Genomic DNA, 24,758 nt, shown 5'->3' with positions numbered 1-24,758 from the left:
AAATTTCGTAGTTATTTTGCTTTCTTGTTGTCCTGGTCACAGTACAATTTTTGCTCCAAAAGCTTTCGTGTTTGACATCCAGTTGGCAAAAGCAGCAAAAGCAATTTAGCCTTGATAGTTTAGGTCTTCTTTGAGCTACAACTTCATATAAGCGTGTGTGAGTGTGTGGGGTGTGTGTGAACTTAAGTTTTTTTTTTTTTTTTTTTTTATATACATCCCCAGAGCGCCAGAGCGTCTAATCAGCTGTGGAGTTTGAAGCTATGCCGTCTAAAGGTGGCCTTGGGCACTTATGACAGGAATCTCTTCAGCTTTATTTCAAAATTTTAATTTAACATTTATTAACTTAATTCTCATAGTGAACACGTCAAATTATCATCATTAAAATAACAACTGGATATCAACTAAATTAAAAACCATGCAAATCTGCGTAACATAATATGTTATGGATTACTAAAATTGAAATAATCTGCAAAATGCTTACCCAACTATTCCAGTAGTATACCAGTTGTAGTCACGTGATGGGTGCTGTGTGCTTTGTAATCCATGTTTTGTAGTCCATTCTACCCTAATTCCAACCTATATTCAATATTTAAAAATAATCTTCTGAGTATCCGAATGATTTTTAATATGTTTTAAAGCATATTATTCTCGCTTAGCAAAGAAGGAAATGATATTCAAATCTGAAAATATTTTTGTAACCCAAATTTTTGAATTCAATATTACATAAAAACTTACGACTAAATCATATTTTTGAAATTTTGATTTACTAAGAAATTTAGTTAGATTTCGTAAAAATGTTTAGGTTTTCAATTTTAAAAAATTAATGTTTGTGTCGGCATGTTTGTGAGGAATAAGATTTTTTCAAAGTAAATTCTAAGCTATGCGAAATATTTAGAATCTAAAAGTCAAAGCTAACTGCGATTTCTGAAATAAATTTATAATTTTATATTGTGTCACATAGTGCAAATTGCCAAAAATGTTTATTTTAAGTTTAGCTTTATCCGGAGATGGCGTGAAACTAATAATCTTAGGCTTATTGGCTGTAATATTTGTGTTATAAATGTTCATTTAGTTTCATCAACATCAAAATCCAGTGGATTCCGCATTTTTCATGTAGTACATGTTATATAAAACAGCCATATGTAAAATCTCGTTTTAAATAGATACTAGATGATTTTTAATGAGTTTATGGAACATATTTTAGGTATAGTGAAAAGCATCTAGAAAGCTATTTTCTATTAACATCATTTTGAAAGCTACTAGTGACAAGTAGCTAAAAGCACTTCTCCTAGAGTTCGTCTGCAACTGAGATCCCATACTTGTCTGAATTGGCAAGAGAGGCCACTAACACATTCGTCCACTCCAGAATCCCGGACCACTGGGGCCGCACCACGTATTGAAGGGTCCCTGGTATGGTCCAAAGCAGCAATCATAAAACCCACTTGGTGCGCAACCACCGCAAGGTCCAATGCAGGCACCAGGATAGCACGTGTATCCAAACATGTTGATTTGGTATGGGCTATAAAAATAAAATCACATTACACAATATACATTTTGATTTATCGAATAAATTGACCCACATTGCTCAAGCTACACGAAAAAAGGAGAAAATACTGCCGAAATTTCTAAAAATATATATATAGAATTGAGTTCCGAAAGGTTCCAGTGTCGGAGTTGAACTAATTGAAATTTTATTTATAAGCAGTCAGCATAGGACTTTAATTCGAGAGAAAGCTCAAAGCCTGCTGTGTAATAGCCAAGAATAGTTATCCTGGGCTATATCTATTTTGTTAGTAACACGTATTTGCTATTCTATGTGCGTATCAATAAGATATTGGGTTATCATGAAAGTTTGCAACACGATGATTTTGGTTCTATATTTTTATTTAAAATAGCATGATTTGAAATTCATTTCAGATGACTGTGTATATGTAGTACCTAAATTTCGTTCTAAAGAAGTGGTTAGCAGCAACCACCACATGGTCCGCATGGTCCACAACATTGAAGCCCATTACGCTTTCCGCAGCACGGAGGACCACATGGGCCGCAGCTCCGACCGCAAGGACCACAGGAACCACCGCATGGGCCACAACATGGGGAGCAGCAAGAACCACAGCACGCGTAGCATGGATTACACATCTTGAAATGAAATTGCTGTTTCGACAGGATTATAGAAATATGTATAATATAGAAATGGGTGGCAGGGCTACAAACCTTTGGCAAGTTCTTCACGGAAATAGGTACTACAAGATACAATAATTTGCTATCGATGAACCACAGTGCTTAACTACAGAAAAGACTGTTACCTGCTAAAATGAAAAAAAACGCCAAATATAAAAGTATTTCTCATTTGTATAAAGTATTTCTCATTTATATACTTACAAGCCGGCAAACAATCTTATATTTTTATTGTAGTTTTCTGTTGAAGGTACGAAAGATGAATGACAAAAAGATGTATTGATTCCCACAAACCAAATGTAGGTTTTGACATCAATTGTCAAAGCCTGCTCGGTATTTTGCAGTAGGAATACTATTTTTTCAAATCAAAACTGCTTGAATCACAACATTTTCGTATACAAGTGCAGAGGATATTATCATTTTGTCCTGCAATAAGTAACGCATTTAAAGAGACTCTTTGGACCCCAATAGATTCATCGTTATCCTATTTCATCAATATTAAAATCAGTTTCCATCCTATTTATCATGGAGATTGACCAATGAGATCAGAAACAAGTCTATAAGCCAGATTTATATAAGCCACAATAAGATTAAAAAGATAATTACATTTTATGGTTTATTTTGTTCAAACATAAATTCTATATTGCAACAATAGCTGTTAAGATAACGGATCGCTGCCTGGTACATAAGAAATTAATATGCTAGTCCCCCCTTGGAAGTTTCCCTATATTTCTTCTGTAGGCCAGTCTCAGGTTCGTCATGCTTGCTTATATAAGAGACAGTGGTGATTACGGTGTCAGCAACATCCACCCCAGCATCCATAACAGGAGCCACCCAAGCCGTGGCATGGACCGGCAAGTGATCCAAAGCTAGGATCAAAGAAGCCACTTGGGGGGCAGCCACCACATGATCCAATGCAGGCAGCGGGATAGCAAGGCCATTGACACATTTTGATTATGCAAGGAGCTGCAAGGGAATAGCGATTATCACTACAATTTTCAAAAAAATATTTGTTGTCTCTTACAGGAAACGGTCTACACGAAAATAGGAAAAACTCCAAAGGTTTTAAGTCTCTATGAATTTGGAGAACAGAGTTGCGAAAGCTTTGAATGCCGGTGTTAGACTAAAAATAATTTATTTCGTGAAGCACATATTAGCTCCACATTGACAGTTCAGTCAGAGTCTGCTGGGGTTAACGACTTGAAAATTTAATAATATTGTATTCTGTGCGAATTTAGTTAAATGATTAATTTTCTTTAATTAAATTTTTTGACTGGATTTTATGCCAGCACAACGTAAATCTGTGCCGAAAGTGCCATTTGCGGTGATAATTAAGTTAAGAGCCACATGAATTAAAAACGCTAGGTCTATGTGAGAACGCCATGAGTGCCAGCGTAGAAGACAAAAGCGGAAATTAATATCTCACACGCTGTGTACAGCTGAATAAATTAAATGCTATTAGTTGCTACTTTGCCTCTATATATGCTTGCGGTTCTGTGCGCGCTGCGCATACGCCTCGTGTGACAGCAACAAGCAACAGTAAAAGCGAGCAAAGGAATAGCGACTTGTCAATGCTGTCAGCGCATCGTCTCAATCTCTGTCTCCCTCTAAAATTAAGTGCGAAAATGTGCAAATTAGATTTTGTGGTTGACACAAAGACTCCCAAAGACACACACACCAACACACACACAGCCGACAACAACTCACCTTTAATTACAGGCAGTAGACGCTGCGTATACGCAACTTTGCGTCTAGTGAACAATAACAACTTTTTGACACCACGCATATGAATTAATTAACAATTGCAGCCCAGCCTGACGTCCCTGATACTTACAAGCAGCCCTCAGACAACTAATATACACATACGAGCATTAAATTGATATGAATTACAAGAGCAATTGGGTTTATCGAATATTAAATACCCTTGCAGCAACTACACTAACTTAACAACTACAAAAGGATATTTTTACTTCGGCTTAAATACTTAAATATGCTGATGTAAATACTCTTACACACATATAAATTACAATAGGTTAACATTAACTAAACAAATTTCTGCTAATGCTTTAATTATAAATTATATTTGAAATACTTTGAATTATTCTTAAATTTTATTTTATTATATTTGAAATACTTTAAATTATTCTTATATTTTGATAGCTATTAAAATAACATTTGAATTGTATTACATACTGTTTGTAGCTTTATAATATTGGACTGTGTGTTATTTTGTAAGGGTTTCTTGATTACATATCATATTATATTTAAATACATAAAATTAAAGTGATTTTCATAATGCATCTTTAAACTAAAATCTGGTATTAAGTAAATTCCTTCATTCTATACTATAACTCAAATCTAGAGTAATTTTGGATAAGGCATAGTTTAAATATTATTAAAAAAAAAAAAAACAATAAATACATTAAACATTATTTTGTTATGATTCGAATCGAATATATAATTAATTGAAGTTGGTGGGTTACATATTGCTTATAATCCTTAAAATACTCTTAGAATGCTAACACAATGTGTGAAAAGGTATATAATTTTCGCGTGTTTAGTGAAGGTTGTCGGTTAAAAGCTCTTAATACAAGTATTGAGCGAAACTGGAAATTAAATTCGACGTGATTGATGAAAAGAAATTTGACTAACTAGTTTCTAGTTAAATTAGTTCGTTGTTTGGGAATATAAACGGAATTAAATAGCATTAAGAATATAGCAACTAGTGCCCGTACTCGCTGCTATAAAGGACAGCTCTTGCATACAATTATAAAGCCATTAATGTCAAACGGAATGACGCAGGACACATTGTTCAAGCACATACCCACACAAACACACATACATACATACACGCACATACACTGACACTCTACTTGGCCGAGCACTGTAATTGATTACACTTGGGACCAGCTTCATTTTGACATGGCCCAAACACCCAAAAGTCAGCCCCAAAGTGCCTGCATTTAAAAATTGTTTTCCTGTTTATTGTCTGGGATGAGAATAGTATTTTGGGGTAGTGGAAAATAATTTGTGTGTGATGTGCTGCAACTGTCAATTTAAAATGCCACGACCAATAATAAACAAGGCCAGAAACACACACACACACACATAAATTTACACACATGATGTATTGACCACTTACTATGGACAATACAGAAATGTTAATTGGTGAATGAAATCAATTGAATGAATTGCCTTTCGCTATTTTAAGGGTTTTATGAATTGATTTTACTGTGCCAACACTTGAAACACTATTTGTTGCTTGCTGCCAACACTAACAACAATGTTTAATCAAGAGTCTGGCTGAAGAGGATTTTGTCGTGAAGAGTGAATTTCAATGAATGCATTGGCTAAATGCATAATTGATATTTAATTATAAAAATGATTATATTTTTGTAGGTTTAATAATGCATTTTTTTTAGACCATTTGCCTTAACTATTCAAATTGAGCTGTAATCTCAAACAAATGAGACTGCTGATGTGAAAAAACTTTCTGTTAACGTATCCTTTATGGGACACATTTCACTCATAATTTCAGCTGCTGCATAAATAATGCAACGATTGGCTGAATGTGAATTTGTCTGGCTGCGAAGTGGGTTTTTATCCCTGCGGGTAGTTGGCTTTATGGCCACAATTTCGCTACGTAATCGGCGGCGACGCGCAGCCAAGTTAATGCCAAACAATTTGTCAACAATACGTATTATCAGATTTTTGATTGAAATTCTCACTTTTTTTTTTTTGGTTTTTGTTTCTTTGCTTTTGTATTACTTGTAGTTGGGCGCTGAGTGAAGATTGATTTGCTAGAACAACAGCAACAACACAAGTGCAAACAAAGAATGTTGAGCACAGTGTGCAGTTGAAGATGAAAATGATTGATTCGCCATAAAGCCAGGAGCCAGAGATAGAGGATGCAGGGAGCAGTGGGGATATAGGGGAGGCATTCACTCAGAGAGTTTCTATTTGAGTTGGCCAAGTTCTTGTTCTAAAGTGGAACGTTTGTGTTTTTGCTAGACGGGCTAATCATCAATCAATCATATGCCCTGCAATTGCTGTGCCATGCATAAAACAAAAGGCAAATGCTTCAAGTTTGCGCACCGGAAAGTAGGCAACGATTTTGTTTGAGCTTCAAAGTACGCTAAGCTTTTAGCTGAATGTCTGAGGGTTTTGTGCTTGCTTTGAAACTATGTAAAATAGATAATTATTTTTATACCCTTGCAGAGGGCATTGTATTTTATGGTGAAGCTCGCACGAGATGTGTACGACCCCATTAAGTATATAAGTAATCTTGATCAGCCGATTCGATATTGTCATTTCTTTCTGTCCAAATAGAAAATATAACCGAAAATTTTTCAGAATATATGGAAAATAGGAAAACAAAACTACTTAAAATTTAAAAGGATATTTTTCAGAAAGATGATTCTTAACAATAGAAATTATTTGTAAGCAGTGGAAAATCAAATAACTGTAATTATTGTATATTTTCTGTAATTATATAAAAGTCTCGTAGATGTAATTCAGTTTCTTGGCTTCCGATAAGGTCAATTGGATTTTTATCAAAGTGATTTTGACAAGATATGCGTTCATAGATTATATAAGCCATATTTAAACTTAGGAATGTTCTTCCGAGCGGGGAAAAAAACCGAATGGCTGGCAATCTTGATAAAGCCAATCACTCCCGTTGGGGTGCTAAAATATAGTGCAGAACTGATTCAACAAATGCTGCAAATCTGCTGTACTTAATTTAAGAGAAGCTTAAAAGTAAAATACTATCTACGAAATTTAATTTTAAATAAAGAGTCTGGCAACGTATTGGATTTCATACACAATCCAAGGTTCAGTCGTCTTCGCCATCTTTCTCTGAGCTTACAAATTTAATTTCAACTGTCAATCAGCATTCATTACAAGCCATTCATTTTGCCTGCTTTAAAACCGCATTTGAAGCGTTTCGCAAGGAAAATTGCGCATACGCAGTGTATAACGCGAGCAGGTAAGCACAAGGCCAGCAATATACGAAAAAAGACACACACACACACACACACACACACAAAAACACACACTTAAAAGCTGCTGCCAAATTGATTGTAATTGACACTTATTGGACAGCAGACACTGACAGAGTTTCGCTGTGCAGATTGTGAACCTTTGTCCTCCTTATTTCGTCGTTCTTGGCCGTGAGGCAGCTTAAAATATGTCCGCGCAAATAAATCAATAAGCGGGGAAGGCTGCCATCAAGCACCATGGAGTTGGCATTTAACATTGATTGTATGGACATGAGAAAAGTAAATAAGACGAATAATGAAATACCTTTATTTATATATACACAACATTTTATGGCATAACTCCGTTAAATGTTAATTTTTCAACACACACAATTCGAATGCTGATGAAAATATGAAAATTAAATTAATTTAAATCATTTAAGACTAACTATAAGAATAAAATATGAAAACAGCTTTAATTTTAAATTAAAATCGTCAACTTTTGATGACTACATCATTTATAAAACTAATTATTCATTAGAGGCTAGTGACTTAAATAATAAGCTTAGCTTGCAGCACTGGGAAAGAAATATCTCAATAAATAATAATATTTGACATGTTCATATTTCAAATTTCATTCTGAAATAAGATCATAACTATGCCGTCAATAACTAAAACACATTGCAAGTTGCAAATAGAATAATCTGATGAAGATAAAATGTTTCTGGTTTTAAGTCTTGTCTGCATGAAAATCTCCTCATAAAGCTTTAATATTTTCATTTCAATATTGTGTTTATTATTTCAGGAAATCACAAAGTTATTTTTCAATTGCATGGATGCTTTCACACACACAGACGCACACTGACATACAAAAAGAGAGACGAATCGAGTTGGCAATTTCGAATTTTGTTTGTGGACAAAAACGTGTCTGGCATTTTTTTGTTGTTAATGAAAGTCTAATAGATGGCTGCGAGCCGAATTGATTTCGCAGCAGTTCTTTTTTTGTGGTCAGCAAATTGCTTTAAATGTATAACAAATATATGAACGAGTGTAACATGCCCTTATGCATTCGTGCACCAATCACTGCCCCACCCACGCACCACACATGCAGCACAAATAGTACAAAAACTTTTGTTGAATTAAGGGCCGACTTACTGCTGGAATCCATAGTACTTACTTACGGCATCTTCGCTGGCCAACGAAGCGTTCGATTTCAGCTGAGCTCTGGAGCGGTGCTAAGTGCAGTTTTCCAAACACCTACCCCACACCCCATACACTATCCCCACCCTGCCCTCCCACCCCTCCCTCCATTAACTCCCATAAAGCCGTAAGCTGTATTTAAAGTTCGGACAAAGTTTTTAATTTAAATGGAGAAGCGAGCGAATGCTGAACGCTGCAACTGAAGTTGAAGCTGCAACTGCAGCTGAAGTCAAGCTCAAGCGAGCTCGTTTCCAGTTTGATTGACGCATTGAATGATTGCCAACGCATTTCTCACAGTCGTTTCCCATGGGCCGTAACCGTGCACTTGGCATCAAAACTTTAACGGAGGCGTAAATTTATTTGCCTGCCACTTGGACTGTCACCAGAGGCAACAAATCCCTTTTTCGGTCTTACCCAATGTTGAAGAAATAATCTATTGAATTAAATCGGCAAATAAAACATAAAATATCATAAAAAGAAGAAACCAAAGCATTGCTTGTTAATTTATAACTAGATCTTTTTAATCCAGAATATTCTTAGTTATTTCAAGTTAATTTATTTTGTATTTTTCTTGCGCATTATTTGTGCTTAAGCTTAATATTAAATTGTGGCATTTCTTGCATTTGCTTTTGACTAAAGCCAACAAATACCTTTTCCAGCTTAACCAAATGTAACTGAATAACATGTTGAATTAAATTGTATTAAAAATATCAAAAGCTGAATCTGTGCTCATATAAAAAACATTGTTTGCTAATTGATAAATAGTTTGTTTAATCCAGAATATTCAGTTATTGAAGTTTTTATTTTGTACAGGGGATTATTAGAGCTCGAGCTTAATATTAAATTGTGGCATTCGCTGCGTTTGCTTTTGGCTTTGGCTTCCAAAAAAAAGCAACAATCAAACGTCACAGCACAGCGAAAGCACAAAAAAAATAAAAAAATTATAGAAATATATATGACATGGAAGAGTGTATATATGAAATGCTCATCATATTTTTATAACCACGTAGACATAAAGATTCGCATCGCTACACTTCGTCTAAGGGGCAACGTGAACAGAGAACCGAGAACAGAGAACTGAGAACCAGGAACCAAACGAATTTGTTGCTCCGTTGTTGCTGTAATCTTTTGTTATGTGACCAATAAAGTAGGCGGCAGTTGGCCCGCAGGCCAGCCGGGCCTGCAACAAATAAAAATGTTGCCTGTGCAGGACACTGGCCGAGACGAGGGGGCGTGACGTGTTCCGGGGGGCGTGGTGGCGTCCAAAATTGGTACGTAAACCCGACATAAGCCAAATGTGCAATAAAAGGATTTGTGTGAGAAATTGCATGAGCACGCATTTTAAATCCACATTAAGTATGTATGTATGTATGTGGCCATAGTGGGCGATGGGCGATGGGCGGAGGGCGGAGGGCGGGCGAGAGCTGAGTATAGAGTTTAGGGCAGGACTAGGTAGCCCTTACGGCAAGCTTGGTGGTTGGAAAGAAAAAACGCTTATAATAAACATGAAATAAAAATGTAATGAAAGCACAAAAAACACAGCCAAGAGGCAGGGCTGGTGGCGTACAAAATTGTTGAGCAGTTGCAGCGACGTGATTGAGAAATGATTTGTATCCAGGTCATCGTCAGCATCTCGTAGGTATTGTAAATAAATATAGAGTGGTTTTTGGAATGGAAGTGTGTTACATGATATATTTTGGGGTTGTATAAGTTGTGTGACAAGTGTAATCAGATCTGTGGCCATTGCTTGCAATTCAAAGTGTGCACAATTTGAATGAAAACAATTCGATACGATTAGTCTAACGAATGAAGTGTGAAAATAAGGGTAATTTATGCACTAAATATATAATCTTTCTGTAGTCAGTAGTCAGATTAGTCGGATCGGATCACTATATCGCAGCGCAATCAATCGAAATATGTGTTCATGCTTGAAAACGTATTATGTTTCCCAAGATATCTTTGCTTACTCATCAGTTCTAAATGATTTTAAGTTTAATAATAAATATTATACGTTTTTATTAATAAAACATATAAAATTTGTTAAGTTCTTGTGAAAACGAAAAATATGTTAACACTTATAAAAGGGTATTTAAGCTTCGCAGTTAACAGCACTCGCTTGCTTATTCATAAAGTTAAGAAGGCCTGTGATTAAAGGTAATTTCACTAATCTCAGAAGTGCGCATCGCTACAAGCTATGCAGCTAACAAAGATCTCAAAACGAATCTCGATTTGGTGGAGCTCAGCGGCAATTATGATCATTTGGCCAGAGGCTAATTTTACAACTGCTGCGATGCCTCCCGCAACTTAACTCGGGCCATATGTTCAGCTAGAGTTTGACTCGGAGTCAGAGATGCAGTTCCACAAAGAGCTGGCCCGGCTGGACTGAGACTTCGTGTGGGGCAGGCCGGCAGATAAATCAAGTTTGTGGCACAGCGGTTGACGCCTTTGGCTCTGCCTTGTTACCACTATGTCTTCGAGTTGCCCATTTGAGCTGATCTGTGAAACTGCTTGTTGGTCTGAGATCTGGGCGTGTTATTCAGCTTTGTTTAAAGTAAATAAATTGATTGCGGTTCAATGGGTCAAAGCTGATTTATCAAGCGCAGTTTGTGGGCTTTAAATGTGGGGCTCGAGCAAAAAATCAGCCAAACGTGGAAAAAAATAGAAAAATAAAAAAACGATAAGAATTTCATAAACATAAAGTAGAACGCAATGTTCCATGTGTATGATGTATATGATTGAGATTGTACAATACATTAAATAAAATTAAAATAAAAATAAAAATAACCACTTAATTGGAAGCAGGCAGCAATAGAAAAACTTTCTCTCCCATGGCGGACTGTAAAAAACAAATGCTATGAAAACTTGCTAAACAACTAGAAAACTTTTTGCAAACAGCGCTAAAAACATCAACTCCATTCCCAAAACACAACACACACATGAATCGGTGGTGGTGTCTCAGCCTTTTCTCGGAACGTATCAGTAGATATGAATAATTTATTGTATTTCTTATTTTAAATTTAATATTAGGTTTATTTATGACTGCCAAGCTAAAATATCACAAATTCGTTCTTAGCCATTTCTCCATTTCTTCGAGAGGATTAATTTATTTGGTAAGTGATCAATCACCAACAATATTTTCTGTTTATTTAAAACGATAAGTGGACATTAAGGAAGTATATATTTAAAAATGCATCTTGTTTTCTAAACCTTAAGTATTTTTTAGCCCATTTTTTGACCGCTTTTTAGGCGATAAATAGTTGGCAGCACTGTTGTCGGTTTCCCTACCTCACAATTGTGCTGCCACCTGTGCAATGGGGAAGCAAAGGCTCAAGTTTGTATACTTTTTACTTACAAAAACTGAAAAGAAAGTTTCAAGTGAGCATTTGGCATTTCACATAATTTCAACTTATGCCCATTCGCCTTACAGAACTGAGGTCGCTGTGTTTGCTTGAATTTGTTTGTATTGTTGCAAGTATTGCTGCCCATTAAATAATGCAGATGGTTTTAAGAAATTGTACTCACAAATTAATTAATATTTTTCTTTTCTTGTTTGCTGACTTATATTTATAATTTAAATTACTTTTTTCTTTGGTCAGAGGTCAACTGATTTTCAACTGATATTCCGAGATATTTGGAATTCTGACGAGACTACAAAAATTTTAAAAAAACTTGTTCATAAACATTAATTAAAATTCATCTTTACAATCAATGTTTATGGTCAGAATTTGCCTGTGGTGTTATATAATAAATTATTTATATTTTTTTCTTTTATTCTTCAGAAAGTATGCACAGATAAAGCTTTCAATATGAATCTATCTTGCAGTATGCATTAATCCAAAGCATTCCCGCTCATATATAAAGCCAATCGCCTCATCACAGACAAAATCAGTGCCGAAAAAAAATCTTAGCGAGCTTAACTCATTTCCTAATCAATTAAATATTCCGAAATCGAAGGATGGTCAAAGCAAAAATCCAATGAATGCCTTTTGGACAAGGCGAACAAAGGCGCGTCGCGATGGTTGCTTAAGATTCATTCAGCTCCCAACTCGACTGAGTTTTTCGAGGTCCTTTTGTGATTGCGTAATTACGCCTAATGAATTCAGCAAAACGAAAACGAAAATTGAAAGAGCGCAACGAGCCTTGCCATGCGAAATACTTTTGCTCAACCTTTTCTTATCCTTTTTTTTTGTATACTCTGTACCCAGAAATAGAGGGCAAAAGGGGTATAATAAAGCTGTAAAAATGTATTGAACATATAATTATTTCTATGTATTATCCATTTCATTAGAATTAATCAACATCGTTTTCCGGTTGCAAATAAAGACTAACAATTTTCCAAATATAAAAGCCTGTTCCTATTGTATTCACTTTACCAAAAGAATAATCAACGAAATGTAATTTAATTCGCCTTATGATATTTAAAATATTATAGTTTATAGATCTATGAGTTGATTGGTGGGTATTTTTGAGTCGAACACTGTTTTGACTAGAGCATTTTACTTTATATTTATCTTCTTCTCGTTGAGCTGCAGTTTGGGATTTGTTCTTGTCGCTTTTCATTTTTGAAGAGATGATGGAATAATAAAAATTTAAGGCCGCAAAATCTGCCGTAACACGGTGCAGAAAATTCGTTACGGTTTTCTATGCGGCTCACAAAGCCAATTAAACAGTCTTAGCAATCGATTTTGCTGATACACCTAACCGAAAACCCCTATCAGAAGCTGTCAGGATACGCCTGACTCGGTTTTTGGAGCCTTTTTGCTTACAGCTTCTTCTGCTACTGCTGCTCCTGCAAGTGTTTTAAGCACATTTTGGGTAATTGACATTTCGACATCAATTACCGCACTTTCAGGGCATAAAACTTGCACTTGTCCCCCCGGTTTCTACTTCTACTTTTCCTCTGTTTCTTATTGTTGTTGGTGTTGTTGTCGTTGTTGTTGTTTTTGTTATTGCGGTGTTAGTTGTTTGCTGAGCAAAGTGCCCGTTATAAGAGTCACCTGAAAGCTGTCTGCTAATGATTCAAGTGCTTTTCAAATACTAAACTGACGATAACCAAAAGCACATTTTGCCTAATAGCGGCGCTAACTTTTACACAATAATGTGATTAAACACATTTTTAAATTGAAAGAAATTCAAAGTAATTACAATTTTGTTCCTAATCAATATCTCTAGTTTTCGCAATCGTTAAAATTGGCTATAGTCGTACATTTATTTGTCAGTCGTAGTCTTTAAGATCGACTGGTATATATTTATAACTTTGCTTATTTTCAATCAGAATCATCATGATATTGATTTTGAAATTGTTAAAAAAAACGGTTAACAACAAAATAAGTCTAGCGAAAGAATAAATTAAAAAATAAGTCATTTCATGTGTAAAATGTAATTTTTCTAAATTAGTTCTAAAAGATTAATATTTTATATATCAAATTTCTCAAATGTTCATCACAAATATTAGATGATTTAAGATGTTTCTTTTTTTCTTAAAGTGATGCTTCGATATTAATCAAAATTTCACGCGCATTCGAAACTTTGTTACCCTCAACTAAAACCAGCAACATGCTTGGCCTGCATTTGGCTTACCGACTGGCGTCAAAGAGACGCCTGCTTTTCGGGGCAGGCTACAGAAACAATCTGAATTGTCAGTGGGAACTCAATGCGCCAGGGCCAGACTGTCAGGCTGCCAAAAGCGGGTCAAGCAACCAAAAAGCAGCACACACACACATAGATACACACATACACACACTCATCGTTGAAATCGTTGCAGTAGCAAAAAAGCAGCAACAACATGGCAGAAAGTTGCCCCAGTGAGTGCTAGAATGCTACAAATGCCCTGTAAAATCAAATGATTTGTAATTTTTTTTAGCTGATACAGACATCTTTGGATTTATAAATATTTTGTAATATATATTTATAAATAAGTTGTCGATATTTAACATTGTTAAGCGAAATCCTTAACTTTTTATGAATTCACTTGCATTCATTATTAATTTCTGAATACAATTTAATTGGCAGATAGGAGAAGCTTGTTAATTGCTTGAATAATTGTTAAAAAAGAGATTAGAATGCATACTTATATTTATTGTGTGTTGCACATAAAAATATAATCTTTGATAACTTCTCAGCACTCCCTGGAAACGACTTGAATAAAATATAATGCTTGATAGCTTCTCAGCACTAAACCCGTTTCACATAGTCGCTTATATACAGGGTGCTTAAGCAGCAACAACTGAGAGAAACAAAGGAAATGTCATTGAATTTTTACACCAATGCAATGGCAGCGCCAAACTGAAGAACTGAAAAAGTGACGAGGAGGAGAAATGGAGAGAATGAGAGAATTTAATGCTGTTTCCTCCTCTTGTTCTTCACTGGCTGCTAACGTTTTCAAGTCATTTTAGTAATGGAATGACTTTTGAATATTTGAAGAGCTGTTACACAACATGAAAACTTGACGGGGCTGCACATACTGATGCTGCCTGTGCTGCAATCTTGAAATCGCCTTGGGAACGGAACTGGGTGCCAGTTGTTTTGCCGACTCCATTTCTGCATCAATCGTCGCTTTTGAAATTTTTATGAACTCCTCTACTCCAGCTGTTGCTGCCTCTGCAAGTTTCTTTTTAATTTTTAACAACTCTCCCTTCTCCTATCTCCCCGCTGCTGCTGCTGCTGCTGCACAGTTTTCAATTTGTTTGACATGCAGCTAGCACTGTATCCATCCATCCATGTATCTATTTCTACAACTCGAAAGTGTTGTGTGTGCGGTGGTGTGTGTGTGTGTGTGTGTGTGTGTGTGTTAAGGCATCAATGGCTCAAGTCAAGTGCCAAAGTATGCTATTGCAACATAATCGATGACTGGCAACAAGGGCAACTTTGTTCTGCTTCAGTTTGCATGAGATATGCTCAAATTGTGATATTAAATGTTTAAGGAATTTGTTTCATTGTTGAAATATGCAAATGTTTGCATATTTTTATTGATCCGTAATGTTGACCTTAACTTGGCTTGTAAACTTGGTTGCATATACATTTAAATTAAAATTAAAGTTCTTTCCATTAAGCAACTTTGAGCAGATTGGCAACGTTAAAGTCAATTTTAAAATTTAATAAAAAAAAATAACATTTGCATTCAAAATTTTTCAGCAATTAAAAAGACATTTGAGTTAATTTATTTTGTATTTATGTAAAACAAATAAAATTGATATTTATCTCCATTATATTAATTCACCACCCCACAACAAAGAGCACATCCATATTAATAACCAAGTGTTGACATTATCTTTGGCTAAAGGCTATGAAAATTGCCCACATATCAACAAAAGCCACAATCCATAAATAATTTCACGTAAGATGCAACATTTTTATGGCACCCACATGCGAACTATGAATGTGGCTAAAACAGTTGAAAGCTAATCTTTTCGTTGGACTCGAAGAGGTTTTTCTCGAGCCTCTGCTCACATATTTATGATCACTCCATTATGGGTGGTGGGCGGTGGGCGGGGCAAACCAAATCGAAATCGATGTATGTATGTGAATTTCCATTAGCATTCCATTCCATTTTCATTTATGCGTTCATATTATTTATGCGTGTTGTTTTTGTTTTTGTTCGTTGTTGCTTTTTGCTTTAGCTGTTTGTTTTGCCGAAATTGGCATCAATATGCCCGACACACACACACACACACACACACAGCGAAACACGAGAATCGAAGCTGCCACGCCCCAAGCCCCTGTTGACTTTTTGCGTCGCTCGTATCAGGCATTAATGTTAATAATGCACGACTAACTGTTCATGTGTCTATGTGTCTGTGTGTGTGTGTGTGTGTGTGTGTGTGTGTGTGTGTGTGTGTGTGTGTGTGTGGGGGGGGGCTAAATGTCATGCAATGTACTCGTAAATAGTTAAAAATTATATTTGATTACCAGGCCAGGCCCGTCTATTGGCTCAAATGATGGCCCAAACTCGACTCAAAGAAAGCATTCAATTTGCCCTTCCACCTCCACTCACTCTCTCTTTGTTTTGGGGGACAGTTTCGAATTGATTTTGTCCTCAGCTCCCCACGCCGCATGGAGCAGTGTGCAAATGTTGTTTCACAAAAATTGAGATGAATTGTTTAGTAGGCAATTTGTTTAAGTGTTGAGACACGGGCCAAAGTCGAGTCTTCTGGGATGGGACATGTGCGCTCGCCCTCAAATGGAACTTAAAAGTGTTTCTTATGTCTTTGGTCATAAATGTGCGTAAACAAATCTTTGTTTCTCCTTCTTCTCGCTGCTTACGAGCATTTTATGTGGGGCTGTAACTGTAACTGAGTAAAGCACTTAATATTGCGGTATCCAGATGTCTCGCCCAGGACTCGACAGGACAAAGACATCGGAAAGTTTATAAAGTCGCAATAGAAATAAAAGAAAAAAGTTTTGGCTGCCAATTGAACTGTAAACTGTATTGATATAAGTTGTAATTCTTAACTGAATACTGGAATGAAATACTCTTAAACCTTGTGGAATCTTAAAGCATCGATAGCCATTCAAAATAAACTCAAAAAATGTATAGAAAATTGTGGACTTCTTTTTATTTGTAAAACTTATATTTAAATATTTTTCTCATCTTTTTTTTATGTATTTAAAGTCGACTAATATTAATTTAAATTGAAATTTACGGTTAGTTATTGTTAATTTCAGTTTTCTTATTTTAATTGATATTTCTACTAGAAAGAATTCAGTACAGTTTATGTTTATATTATTATACATAAATATCTACAATTTTTCACAATGCTTGTCAGAGTTTTACATTGCCATTTTTTAATTCAACGAATTCAATATTGCTTGATGATAATCAAACAAAACTGAACGGGAATTTTATATTGCTTATCAATTTAATATTATATTTGAGTTGGTTACTTCTAATTTGATAATGTCACCAAACAGAATTCAGTACATTTTATGTTTCTATTGAGACAACCAAATAGATAAGATTAAAAGAAGAACATGCAAAGACTTTTTAAATTTTTCAATTTACTCCAGATTCTTATGCTAGTAGTCAACGCCTTTAAATATTTCCGTCAGTGGCTTGAACTGGTTAAGTGAGCACATTTCCATAGGTTTCCAATCAATAACATTTGTATACGTATATATATATAAGATATTTTACTTCTCTTCTTGGCTGGCTGGGCCGGAAGGTGGACTCAGATTTGTTTAACTGTCTGCAAATGGTTGATGGTTGTTATTTTTTTAAGCTAAAAGGGCCAAAACAAAGGCACTCCAGGCTTAATGCAGTTTTCTTGTCAGCCACTTGCATTTAAATGCTGGCCCAAGCTTTTGACCGAAAGTTGACATGGAAATATTTGGCAGCCAAGTCCAAGTCCGTTCGACATTTCAAGCCAATTAGTCAAATTTGTGCGCTTCGGTCCTAAAATATGCACGAGTTTCCAAGGCATCTCCAGCATTTGTTTATTTCGATTTCATTTGTATGCCGATGCGAAAGGAACCGGTTCTGACCGCCGTCTGACCTGACCCTAAAATTGTGGCTTGTAGCTTGACCTTTCAACACCATTCGTGCGTGCCTATCTAAATCTTAATTGTTTGCGCTCTCATCAGACACAACACACAACACAGAAACATAGAAACACAAATCGAAAAAAAGGATAATTTCTTACAAATTGTTGAACGCGTCTCCACATTTAAAGAGTGGCTTGCGTGTGTTTCTCTGTCTGTGGCAGGTGATAAAAGCAATATGTTTTCATCTATCAAGGGTTTTTCGCCTAATTGAAAAGCCAGACGCAATCAAATAACCAAACCTCAGACTAGGAGTTGGAGTAGAAGTCGGTGTGTGCGGTCTCCAAAAAAAAGAAGAAAACTCCTTGAGAGTTGGGGCTTAACTCAAGTGTTGAGCATTATGGACATATCCATAAAGCTGAAAACGCACTGCGGTCAGGTAGAAAATTTTAATTGGTCATGCTCAGATTACGTATTCAATGACGGCTCTGTTCTTATTTATGTATATGCATAATCAACTGCACCCAATAATGAAAAGTTATGTGATTATTTCTGGCTACTCATCCTCTTTAATAGTAAATTATCAGCGTATCATCGAGTCGAGGAAAGGTATGTGGCAAGTAATAAAAGATGATTTCATATGGAGAGCATTAAGAGATAAATGTTTTCTTGTTTTTTTTGTAAATTATAAAGTTTTGCAAGTAAAAATTTAAAATTGACATGATTAATTCCCACGCATACTTTTGTATCTTGTGTTTACTTTTCTTTCTCCTAAATGCTTTTATATCTCACAGTTTTATTATGTAATTACATATCTAGCAGATATATTTTTAATTCGCAAATACCTTTCCATCACACTGAATCATTTGTTTGTGTTACGCAGACTGTCGTGCCACACATTTTTGTAATACTCAGCTACTTTTGTGTCTCATAAATACTGTGGAATCTCATAGCTACTTTTGCATTCCAACCATACGTTTGTCTGTTTTATTTTTGTTACAGTGTTGTTTTATTTCTAATTATTCTGTCCCGGCGCTGAACGGTTCTCACTGTGCAACTATGCAAAAAATAAATAATTTAAAAAAAGGCAACGGCGATAACCGAACGGCAAAAGAAATACCGAATTATTTAAATATGCTCTTGTATTTGTTCAAATTATATTTGCTTTGCAAAATAGTTGTTATTCATTTGGCACGAAATAGGAAGATCACCAAAATTGCTGCGCGATAAGCATTCTGAAAGCTTTATAAAATACAAGTTTATTTCAACGATTTTGCAATTTTCAGAACGTTGCAATTCAGAGCGCGTACATATATGAGCAATATAGAGGAACGGGATCGACTAGACTGACTTGATCACAGCTGCCGGCAGATTAACGAGAACTTTTCTGAGCGCACTAAAAGTGCTGTTAATACCAGCGGCTGTAGCTTACAACGTTATATATATGTATGTGTGAGTGCACTTAACAGAATGAGAATATGTTAGTGAAATTCTGTTAGCAATTTATATATTCATAAAAATATAATGGTCTTTGAGTTTTTATTCTCGGATTAATAAATCGATACTAATAATTACACATTTCTTATCACTCTTTTAATTATATTAAGCCTCTAATTCTTGGAGTCTTTGAGATCTGCATCATATGCAGACGGACATGACTAGATCGCTTCGCTTGTTGTTTCCTTCTGCCTGCTACATACTCTTCCACAACTTCATCATAACCTTCATACCTATTTTCAAAGAGTGCAGGGTATAGCTCAAGTGAGCATCGACCAGCAGTCAGTACCATAGATTGATAAGACGATCTACTACATAATATTCTTTATATATACACATATAAATATGAGATATTCTTATAACTGACCTTTCATAAGAAAGCGGTCAATTAACGAAGAGACGAAATTTTTAAACACCAAACGAAACACAAATTTCAAAAAAGTTCGTTTTCAGATTTGCCATATAAATTTTAAACTGATAGCTAAAAAATCACAATTTCGGTACATTAGTACACTAGATGACATACAACTTGACAGTCGCATAAGGTGCTGATAAGTCGCAGTGAATTTCCATTTTACGTTTTGTGTTCAGCTCACAATTTGCATAGCTGTGCACGATCCAAGTCGCTAAATTATTAGCAAAATGAAATTATACTTTTCACTTTTTGCACTATCGTTAATAGCGTGTAGTAAAGGATTGACTAACTGCTCGGTGAGTTCCTATAAACAATATATTATAACCTAATCTAATTTTTTCTAATATTCTCTAGTTAGAGAAGGACCAGATGTGTGGGGCCTATTGCTATAAAGTTGTAAAACCACTACTTAACTTTCTAGAATTATTACGATCAAAGGATGAACAACTTGCAGAATTGCAAACCAAAATCAGCGAACAACAGGCTTCAATAGTAAGTTTAAAGGAATCCTTTATACACACAGAAGCTCAGCTGAAACAGCAAATCGAATTGGCAGACGACCTTAAAAAAAATAAATTAATTCAAGATGAATTGTTGAAATCACAGGAAAAAAAGCTCGCTGAAAATGCTGCAGAAATATCCAAGATGCAATCTGAAGTGAAGTCCAAAGATTCGCAACTTAATGAAAAAGACAAGGAAATAACACATTTGCAATCCCAAGTCAAGGACAAAGATAACAAATTATCATTAAATGGTAATAAAATCAAAGAATGTGAATCAAAATCCCAAGAGATTTTGAAAGATGCAAGCTGCTTTGATAAAGCGACCAATGTGTATACGATTAAAGTTCCCGACTCGAAGACATTTTCTGTGTCTTGTGATTCGCAGTTGGCCGGTACAGGTTGGACTGTAATTCAGCGCCGTATAAACGGCAGTGTGAATTTTAATCGAAACTGGGAAGAGTACAAGGCGGGTTTTGGTGATTTGCGCGGAGAATTCTTTATTGGATTAGAGAAACTTCACTTACTGACGCAATCGCAACCGCACGAATTGTATATTTACCTTGAGGACTTTGACAATGAAACCAGATATGCCCAATATAATCATTTTGTGGTTGGAAGTGAAGCAGAGTCTTATAGCCTAAAAGAGCTTGGAGAATATTCTGGTGATGCCAAAGATGCTTTAAGACCACACATTAATATGAAATTTTCAACTCCAGATCGGGATAATGATTGGTTTTTTGGAAGTTGTGCAAAGACCTTTGAGTCTGGTTGGTGGTATTTGAACTGTTATTACTGGTAATGGATGATTTAAGAATTATTATTTTCCTAATATTTATCTAAAATCTCTCTATTTTATTTGTAGCAATTTAAATGGTCCACATGCATCGAAAGGTGCTGATTCGCCTACACCCAGGATTAGTTGGAATAAATGGAAACGTCAAGCACTTAAAAGTACCCAAATGATGATTAGACCAAAACATCTTTAAGTTACAAAGACTTTTCATTTATTTCACAATTATTTTGCTTATGTCGAATGCATATTGAGAAAGCGATTGAAAATATACGATTTCTACACGTACTTTTTAACTGATCTGATTAATTAGATGTATCTTTTAGATGTACCTTTTTCATTCTCAGCAGCTCCCAACTCTCGTAAGAGTATCATACAGACTAGACAAAGGTTATTATCCTCTGGTAAGAAACTCGTAAGATTTTTATTGCAGAGCTGGCAATTGCTTAATATTTGCACGCAGACAAAAAATCGCATCTGATTGTAGAAAATCACCATACTTTTAGCGCAAGGATAATTCATCTCATTATTTCGAAAACGGAAGGCTGTGTCTTTAAAAAATCAACGGACTTTCTTTTCTTAATTCCTGGGTACATTTTTCTAAAATATAGACAATAGGCTTATATTGCCACACATTTTTTTAACACGCATCAAGAAGACTGTAATGGTCGGCAAATAGATCGATAGGCGAGAGATATCGATGGGGGATCATCTTCAGAAAAATAGGGAAGAGAAAAGATTTAGAAGAAAAAAAAAGAGGAAAAAAAGATTTATTCAAAAAGAAATTCAAATAAATTAATTGTGAATAAATTATGAAGTAATTATATATCAAATAAAATAATGTAAAATAAATAAATATAAAGCAAAAGTAAAATAGACAAATAAAATAAAAACATGCAAACAGCCGGCAGCAACAAGCGGAACTATCCATCGCCACCATCAAGGAGAAAATCGCCAGGGACAACTGGCCCAATTAAACTACAGTGTTCCAGAAAATGAATGCATGGCCGCAGTGAGAGCAGTGGACAAATTCAGAGCAGATGTGGAACTCATGCCGTTCCCATCATAACGGACCATGCAAGTCTAATGTCCTTCAAAGCACTGGATGGTAGGCTAGCGATACACTTCAGGCGTATGACTTCCAGATCGAGCATAGAAAGGGTGGAGATAATGTAGTTGCCGACATGCTCTCTCGTCCTTTCGATGCAGAGGAGGCTGACTTCTTTCAATTACCGACATTATAATAATTATTTGTATCTCACAGATAATTTTCCATTATTTGCTACCATTTACGTGCCGAGACCAACTCATCGTTATTATAAAGAATCCTTGAATATAGAGTTATTTTTGTATCTAACAGATGTAGTCAGTTGTAGTCAGTTATATCTGTATTTCATTGAATATTTTGTATCTCACTGATAATTTGGCATTTATTGTTAGTACTCACATGCAGAAATCATCATCATCGACTTGATAAACACTAAATATATCAATACCTTTATGGGGGGTCGACTATATACATATATATATGTTCTGCTGGCTGTCACATACTGCAGTCTGCGGCACTTTATTATGCGCTTTTTTCAGCGATGGTATAATTACATAATCATGCTGGTCAGTCAACCGAATGCTTTGCACGATATTCTCACAATATGCACTCGCATTGCTTTATAGAGTATGCCAAATGTTAATGGCAATAAAAAAATGAGGAGAGGTATGGTAGGGGAGGGGGAGGAGGTGGGTGGGGTGACTATATAGTAGTTGGCATATGCATACTCATGGCAGCAGATTTATCTCGCTCGAACCCAGACTCCGACATAGCGATGTGGCAACAACTTTAAAATGCAATTGCCACACATTTGTAAAATGCCTGGCTACGAATTGTTGCAGCTTGTGTTTTGTTGTTGTTGTTTTTGTAGTTGTTGTTGCTGCTGCTGAATTGCAATGTTGCCTGTGCATCTCCATATCCTGGCCATATGAACCAATTATGTGTTTGCATTGCTTCAACATCGTCGATTTCGATGGGCAGTAAAAGTGCATTCGATCGAAAAGTTTTCATTATGTTCAGACTCTGGACTCGGATTGCAGCAAGCTGAATGTTTGGCAGGAAGGGAAGCAGCCCGATGAGGAGGGGCTTAGGCAGGAACAGTCTACGCTTCAGTTCATTTATTTGCAGAATGCAAAAGCCTCTCTATGTGTGTGTGTGTGTGTGTCTGTGTGTGTGTGTCTGTGTATGTTTGTGTGTGTTTGTAACTCAGTCAACTATTTAGCACTTGCATAGTGCATGAAATGGCCTACGCACAGAGCCATGAAATTGAAATGAAACTGCGAAAAGTAGAGTATTCAAATATTAAAAAAAAAACAGACCAATCTTGTGAATTGATAAGGATTTTTGCTGTAAGTTAAATAAATATTTGGGAAAAGAGAGTAGTCTGAAAATACATAAATATTGTAAAAAGTTATTTTTAACATAAGTTATATGTTAATGATTAAATAAGAGCTAAATATATAAATATTGTTTTTTTTTAAGTAAAAGAAAATGCTCTGAAAATATTTAAATATTTTATTTTGATAATCATTAATATTTGAATGAAATAGAAATAAATACAGCAAATTCATCTAACTAAAATGCAATTTTTCCTCAAACGATTTATTAAAGTGCACTTAATTCTATAAATGATTTATGATATATTTGAGCTTATAATAATTAAATAAACAGACAACCTTAGCTGTTTTTTGGAGGCGTCTCCAACAAGATGAGCAAGTTGTTTGACCCATTTTGCGGAAAATTGAAAATACTTTAAGCGATTGTCGGCTGTTGCAATTCGACGCGTCATTTGTAAGCCGCTTAAACAACAAATAATAGCAACAACAAATAATGGCAACGGCGCCTCGGAAGTTTTGGCCAACAGATTTTAATAATAATTATTATAATTATTTTATGCCGCAGGCATTTGCAACCATTTTGAATTCCGTTCAAAATGCCACGCCTCATTTCATTTAAGTTGCCCCCATGTGACATTGTTTACTGAGGGCAGAGTGGAGGAGTGTGTGTGTGTGTGTGTGTGTATTTGATATGAAAAACAATCACGTTTTAATTAGAAGCTGTGAATTTAGTTTTCAATTGCATTGTGGCACCATTTTGTCTAAATATGTTTGCATTATATTAATTCGCAATTGATTTCAATTATGATTTTATTTTCCATTTATTCACTTGCAGGAGGCTGATTAACGCAATTCGCTAAAAATGGAATGGGAAAAAACTACTTGACACGTGTGCAGTATAAGGTTAAATACCATCTTAATATTTATCCAAAGCATTTCCAAAGGGAGAATTAATTTAAAACAAAAAATTTTACTTTAGTAAATAATATTGCTTAGTATTGGAAGTTGTATATTCTTTTTAAATTTAAAAATTAAATCTTTTAATAGACTTTTAAGATACATAATTATCACTTGGCCATCAATAATTATTATTATAGTTTCGTATTTATATTTTAAGCTTTATATACAATTCTTTTTAAAAGTTGTAATCTTTTTTTTATTATTTTGGTCTACATATAATACAGCTCTAAATAACATTTATCTCCGTTTAAATATATATTTAAAGTTTAATATATATTTTGTAGTCATTATATATATTTTTTTAGGTATTATTTATTTCTTACTATAATTTCATATATATTTTTTTAAGTGTTATATGATTTGGATATAGTTAA

General features: G+C 35.1%; 2 protein-coding genes and 2 long non-coding RNA genes across 5 annotated transcripts; 1 reads left to right on the top strand and 3 right to left on the bottom strand.

Annotated features, from left to right (window-relative positions):
• Window positions 1-303: 303 nt before the first annotated feature.
• LOC116805307 lies at window positions 304-801 on the bottom strand. Of its 2 annotated transcripts, none has more exons than XR_004365115.2 (3): window positions 736-801; window positions 482-576; window positions 304-423 (listed from the first exon to the last, which is right to left on the bottom strand). It is a non-coding gene; the product is annotated as an uncharacterized LOC116805307 (long non-coding RNA). The 2 variants fall into 2 exon arrangements; XR_004365114.1 differs by having other exon boundaries at window positions 482-680; window positions 736-750.
• Window positions 802-1,148: 347 nt separating this feature from the next.
• LOC6562769 (male-specific sperm protein Mst84Dd) lies at window positions 1,149-1,660 on the bottom strand. Its single transcript, XM_032736448.1, has 2 exons — window positions 1,581-1,660; window positions 1,149-1,519 (listed from the first exon to the last, which is right to left on the bottom strand). Exon 2 carries the CDS (start codon window positions 1,501-1,503, stop codon window positions 1,345-1,347), a length of 159 nt encoding a protein of 52 aa, XP_032592339.1. The 5' UTR covers window positions 1,504-1,519; window positions 1,581-1,660; the 3' UTR covers window positions 1,149-1,344.
• A 1,120-nt stretch (window positions 1,661-2,780) lies between these two features.
• Window positions 2,781-3,303, bottom strand: LOC116805308. The gene is made up of 2 exons (XR_004365116.1): window positions 3,203-3,303; window positions 2,781-3,144 (listed from the first exon to the last, which is right to left on the bottom strand). It is a non-coding gene; the product is annotated as an uncharacterized LOC116805308 (long non-coding RNA).
• Window positions 3,304-19,884: 16,581 nt separating this feature from the next.
• On the top strand, window positions 19,885-21,327 carry LOC6561768 (fibrinogen-like protein 1). The gene is made up of 3 exons (XM_001988007.2): window positions 19,885-20,042; window positions 20,101-21,044; window positions 21,112-21,327. The coding sequence occupies exons 1-3, from the start codon at window positions 19,974-19,976 to the stop codon at window positions 21,233-21,235; spliced, it is 1,137 nt and encodes a 378-aa protein (XP_001988043.2). The 5' UTR covers window positions 19,885-19,973; the 3' UTR covers window positions 21,236-21,327.
• Window positions 21,328-24,758: the final 3,431 nt, after the last annotated feature.

The sequence above is a fragment of the Drosophila grimshawi genome, unplaced genomic scaffold, assembly GCF_018153295.1.
Source record: "Drosophila grimshawi isolate 15287-2541.00 unplaced genomic scaffold, ASM1815329v1 contig_1377, whole genome shotgun sequence".
Classification (NCBI taxonomy): domain Eukaryota; kingdom Metazoa; phylum Arthropoda; class Insecta; order Diptera; family Drosophilidae; genus Drosophila; species Drosophila grimshawi.
The sequence above is the reverse complement of the archived record's forward strand: the minus strand, read 5'-3'. Positions and strand labels throughout refer to the sequence as shown.

Coding starts and splice junctions, on each gene's coding strand:
- LOC6562769 (XM_032736448.1), bottom strand. CDS start 1,503: ATGTTTGGATACACGTGCTATCCTGGTGCCTGCATTGGACCTTGCGGT.
- LOC6561768 (XM_001988007.2), top strand. CDS start 19,974: ATGAAATTATACTTTTCACTTTTTGCACTATCGTTAATAGCGTGTAGT. Junction 20,043..20,100: donor AAGGATTGACTAACTGCTCG/GTGAGTTCCTAT, acceptor AATATTCTCTAG/TTAGAGAAGGACCAGATGTG. Junction 21,045..21,111: donor TATTTGAACTGTTATTACTG/GTAATGGATGAT, acceptor TTTTATTTGTAG/CAATTTAAATGGTCCACATG.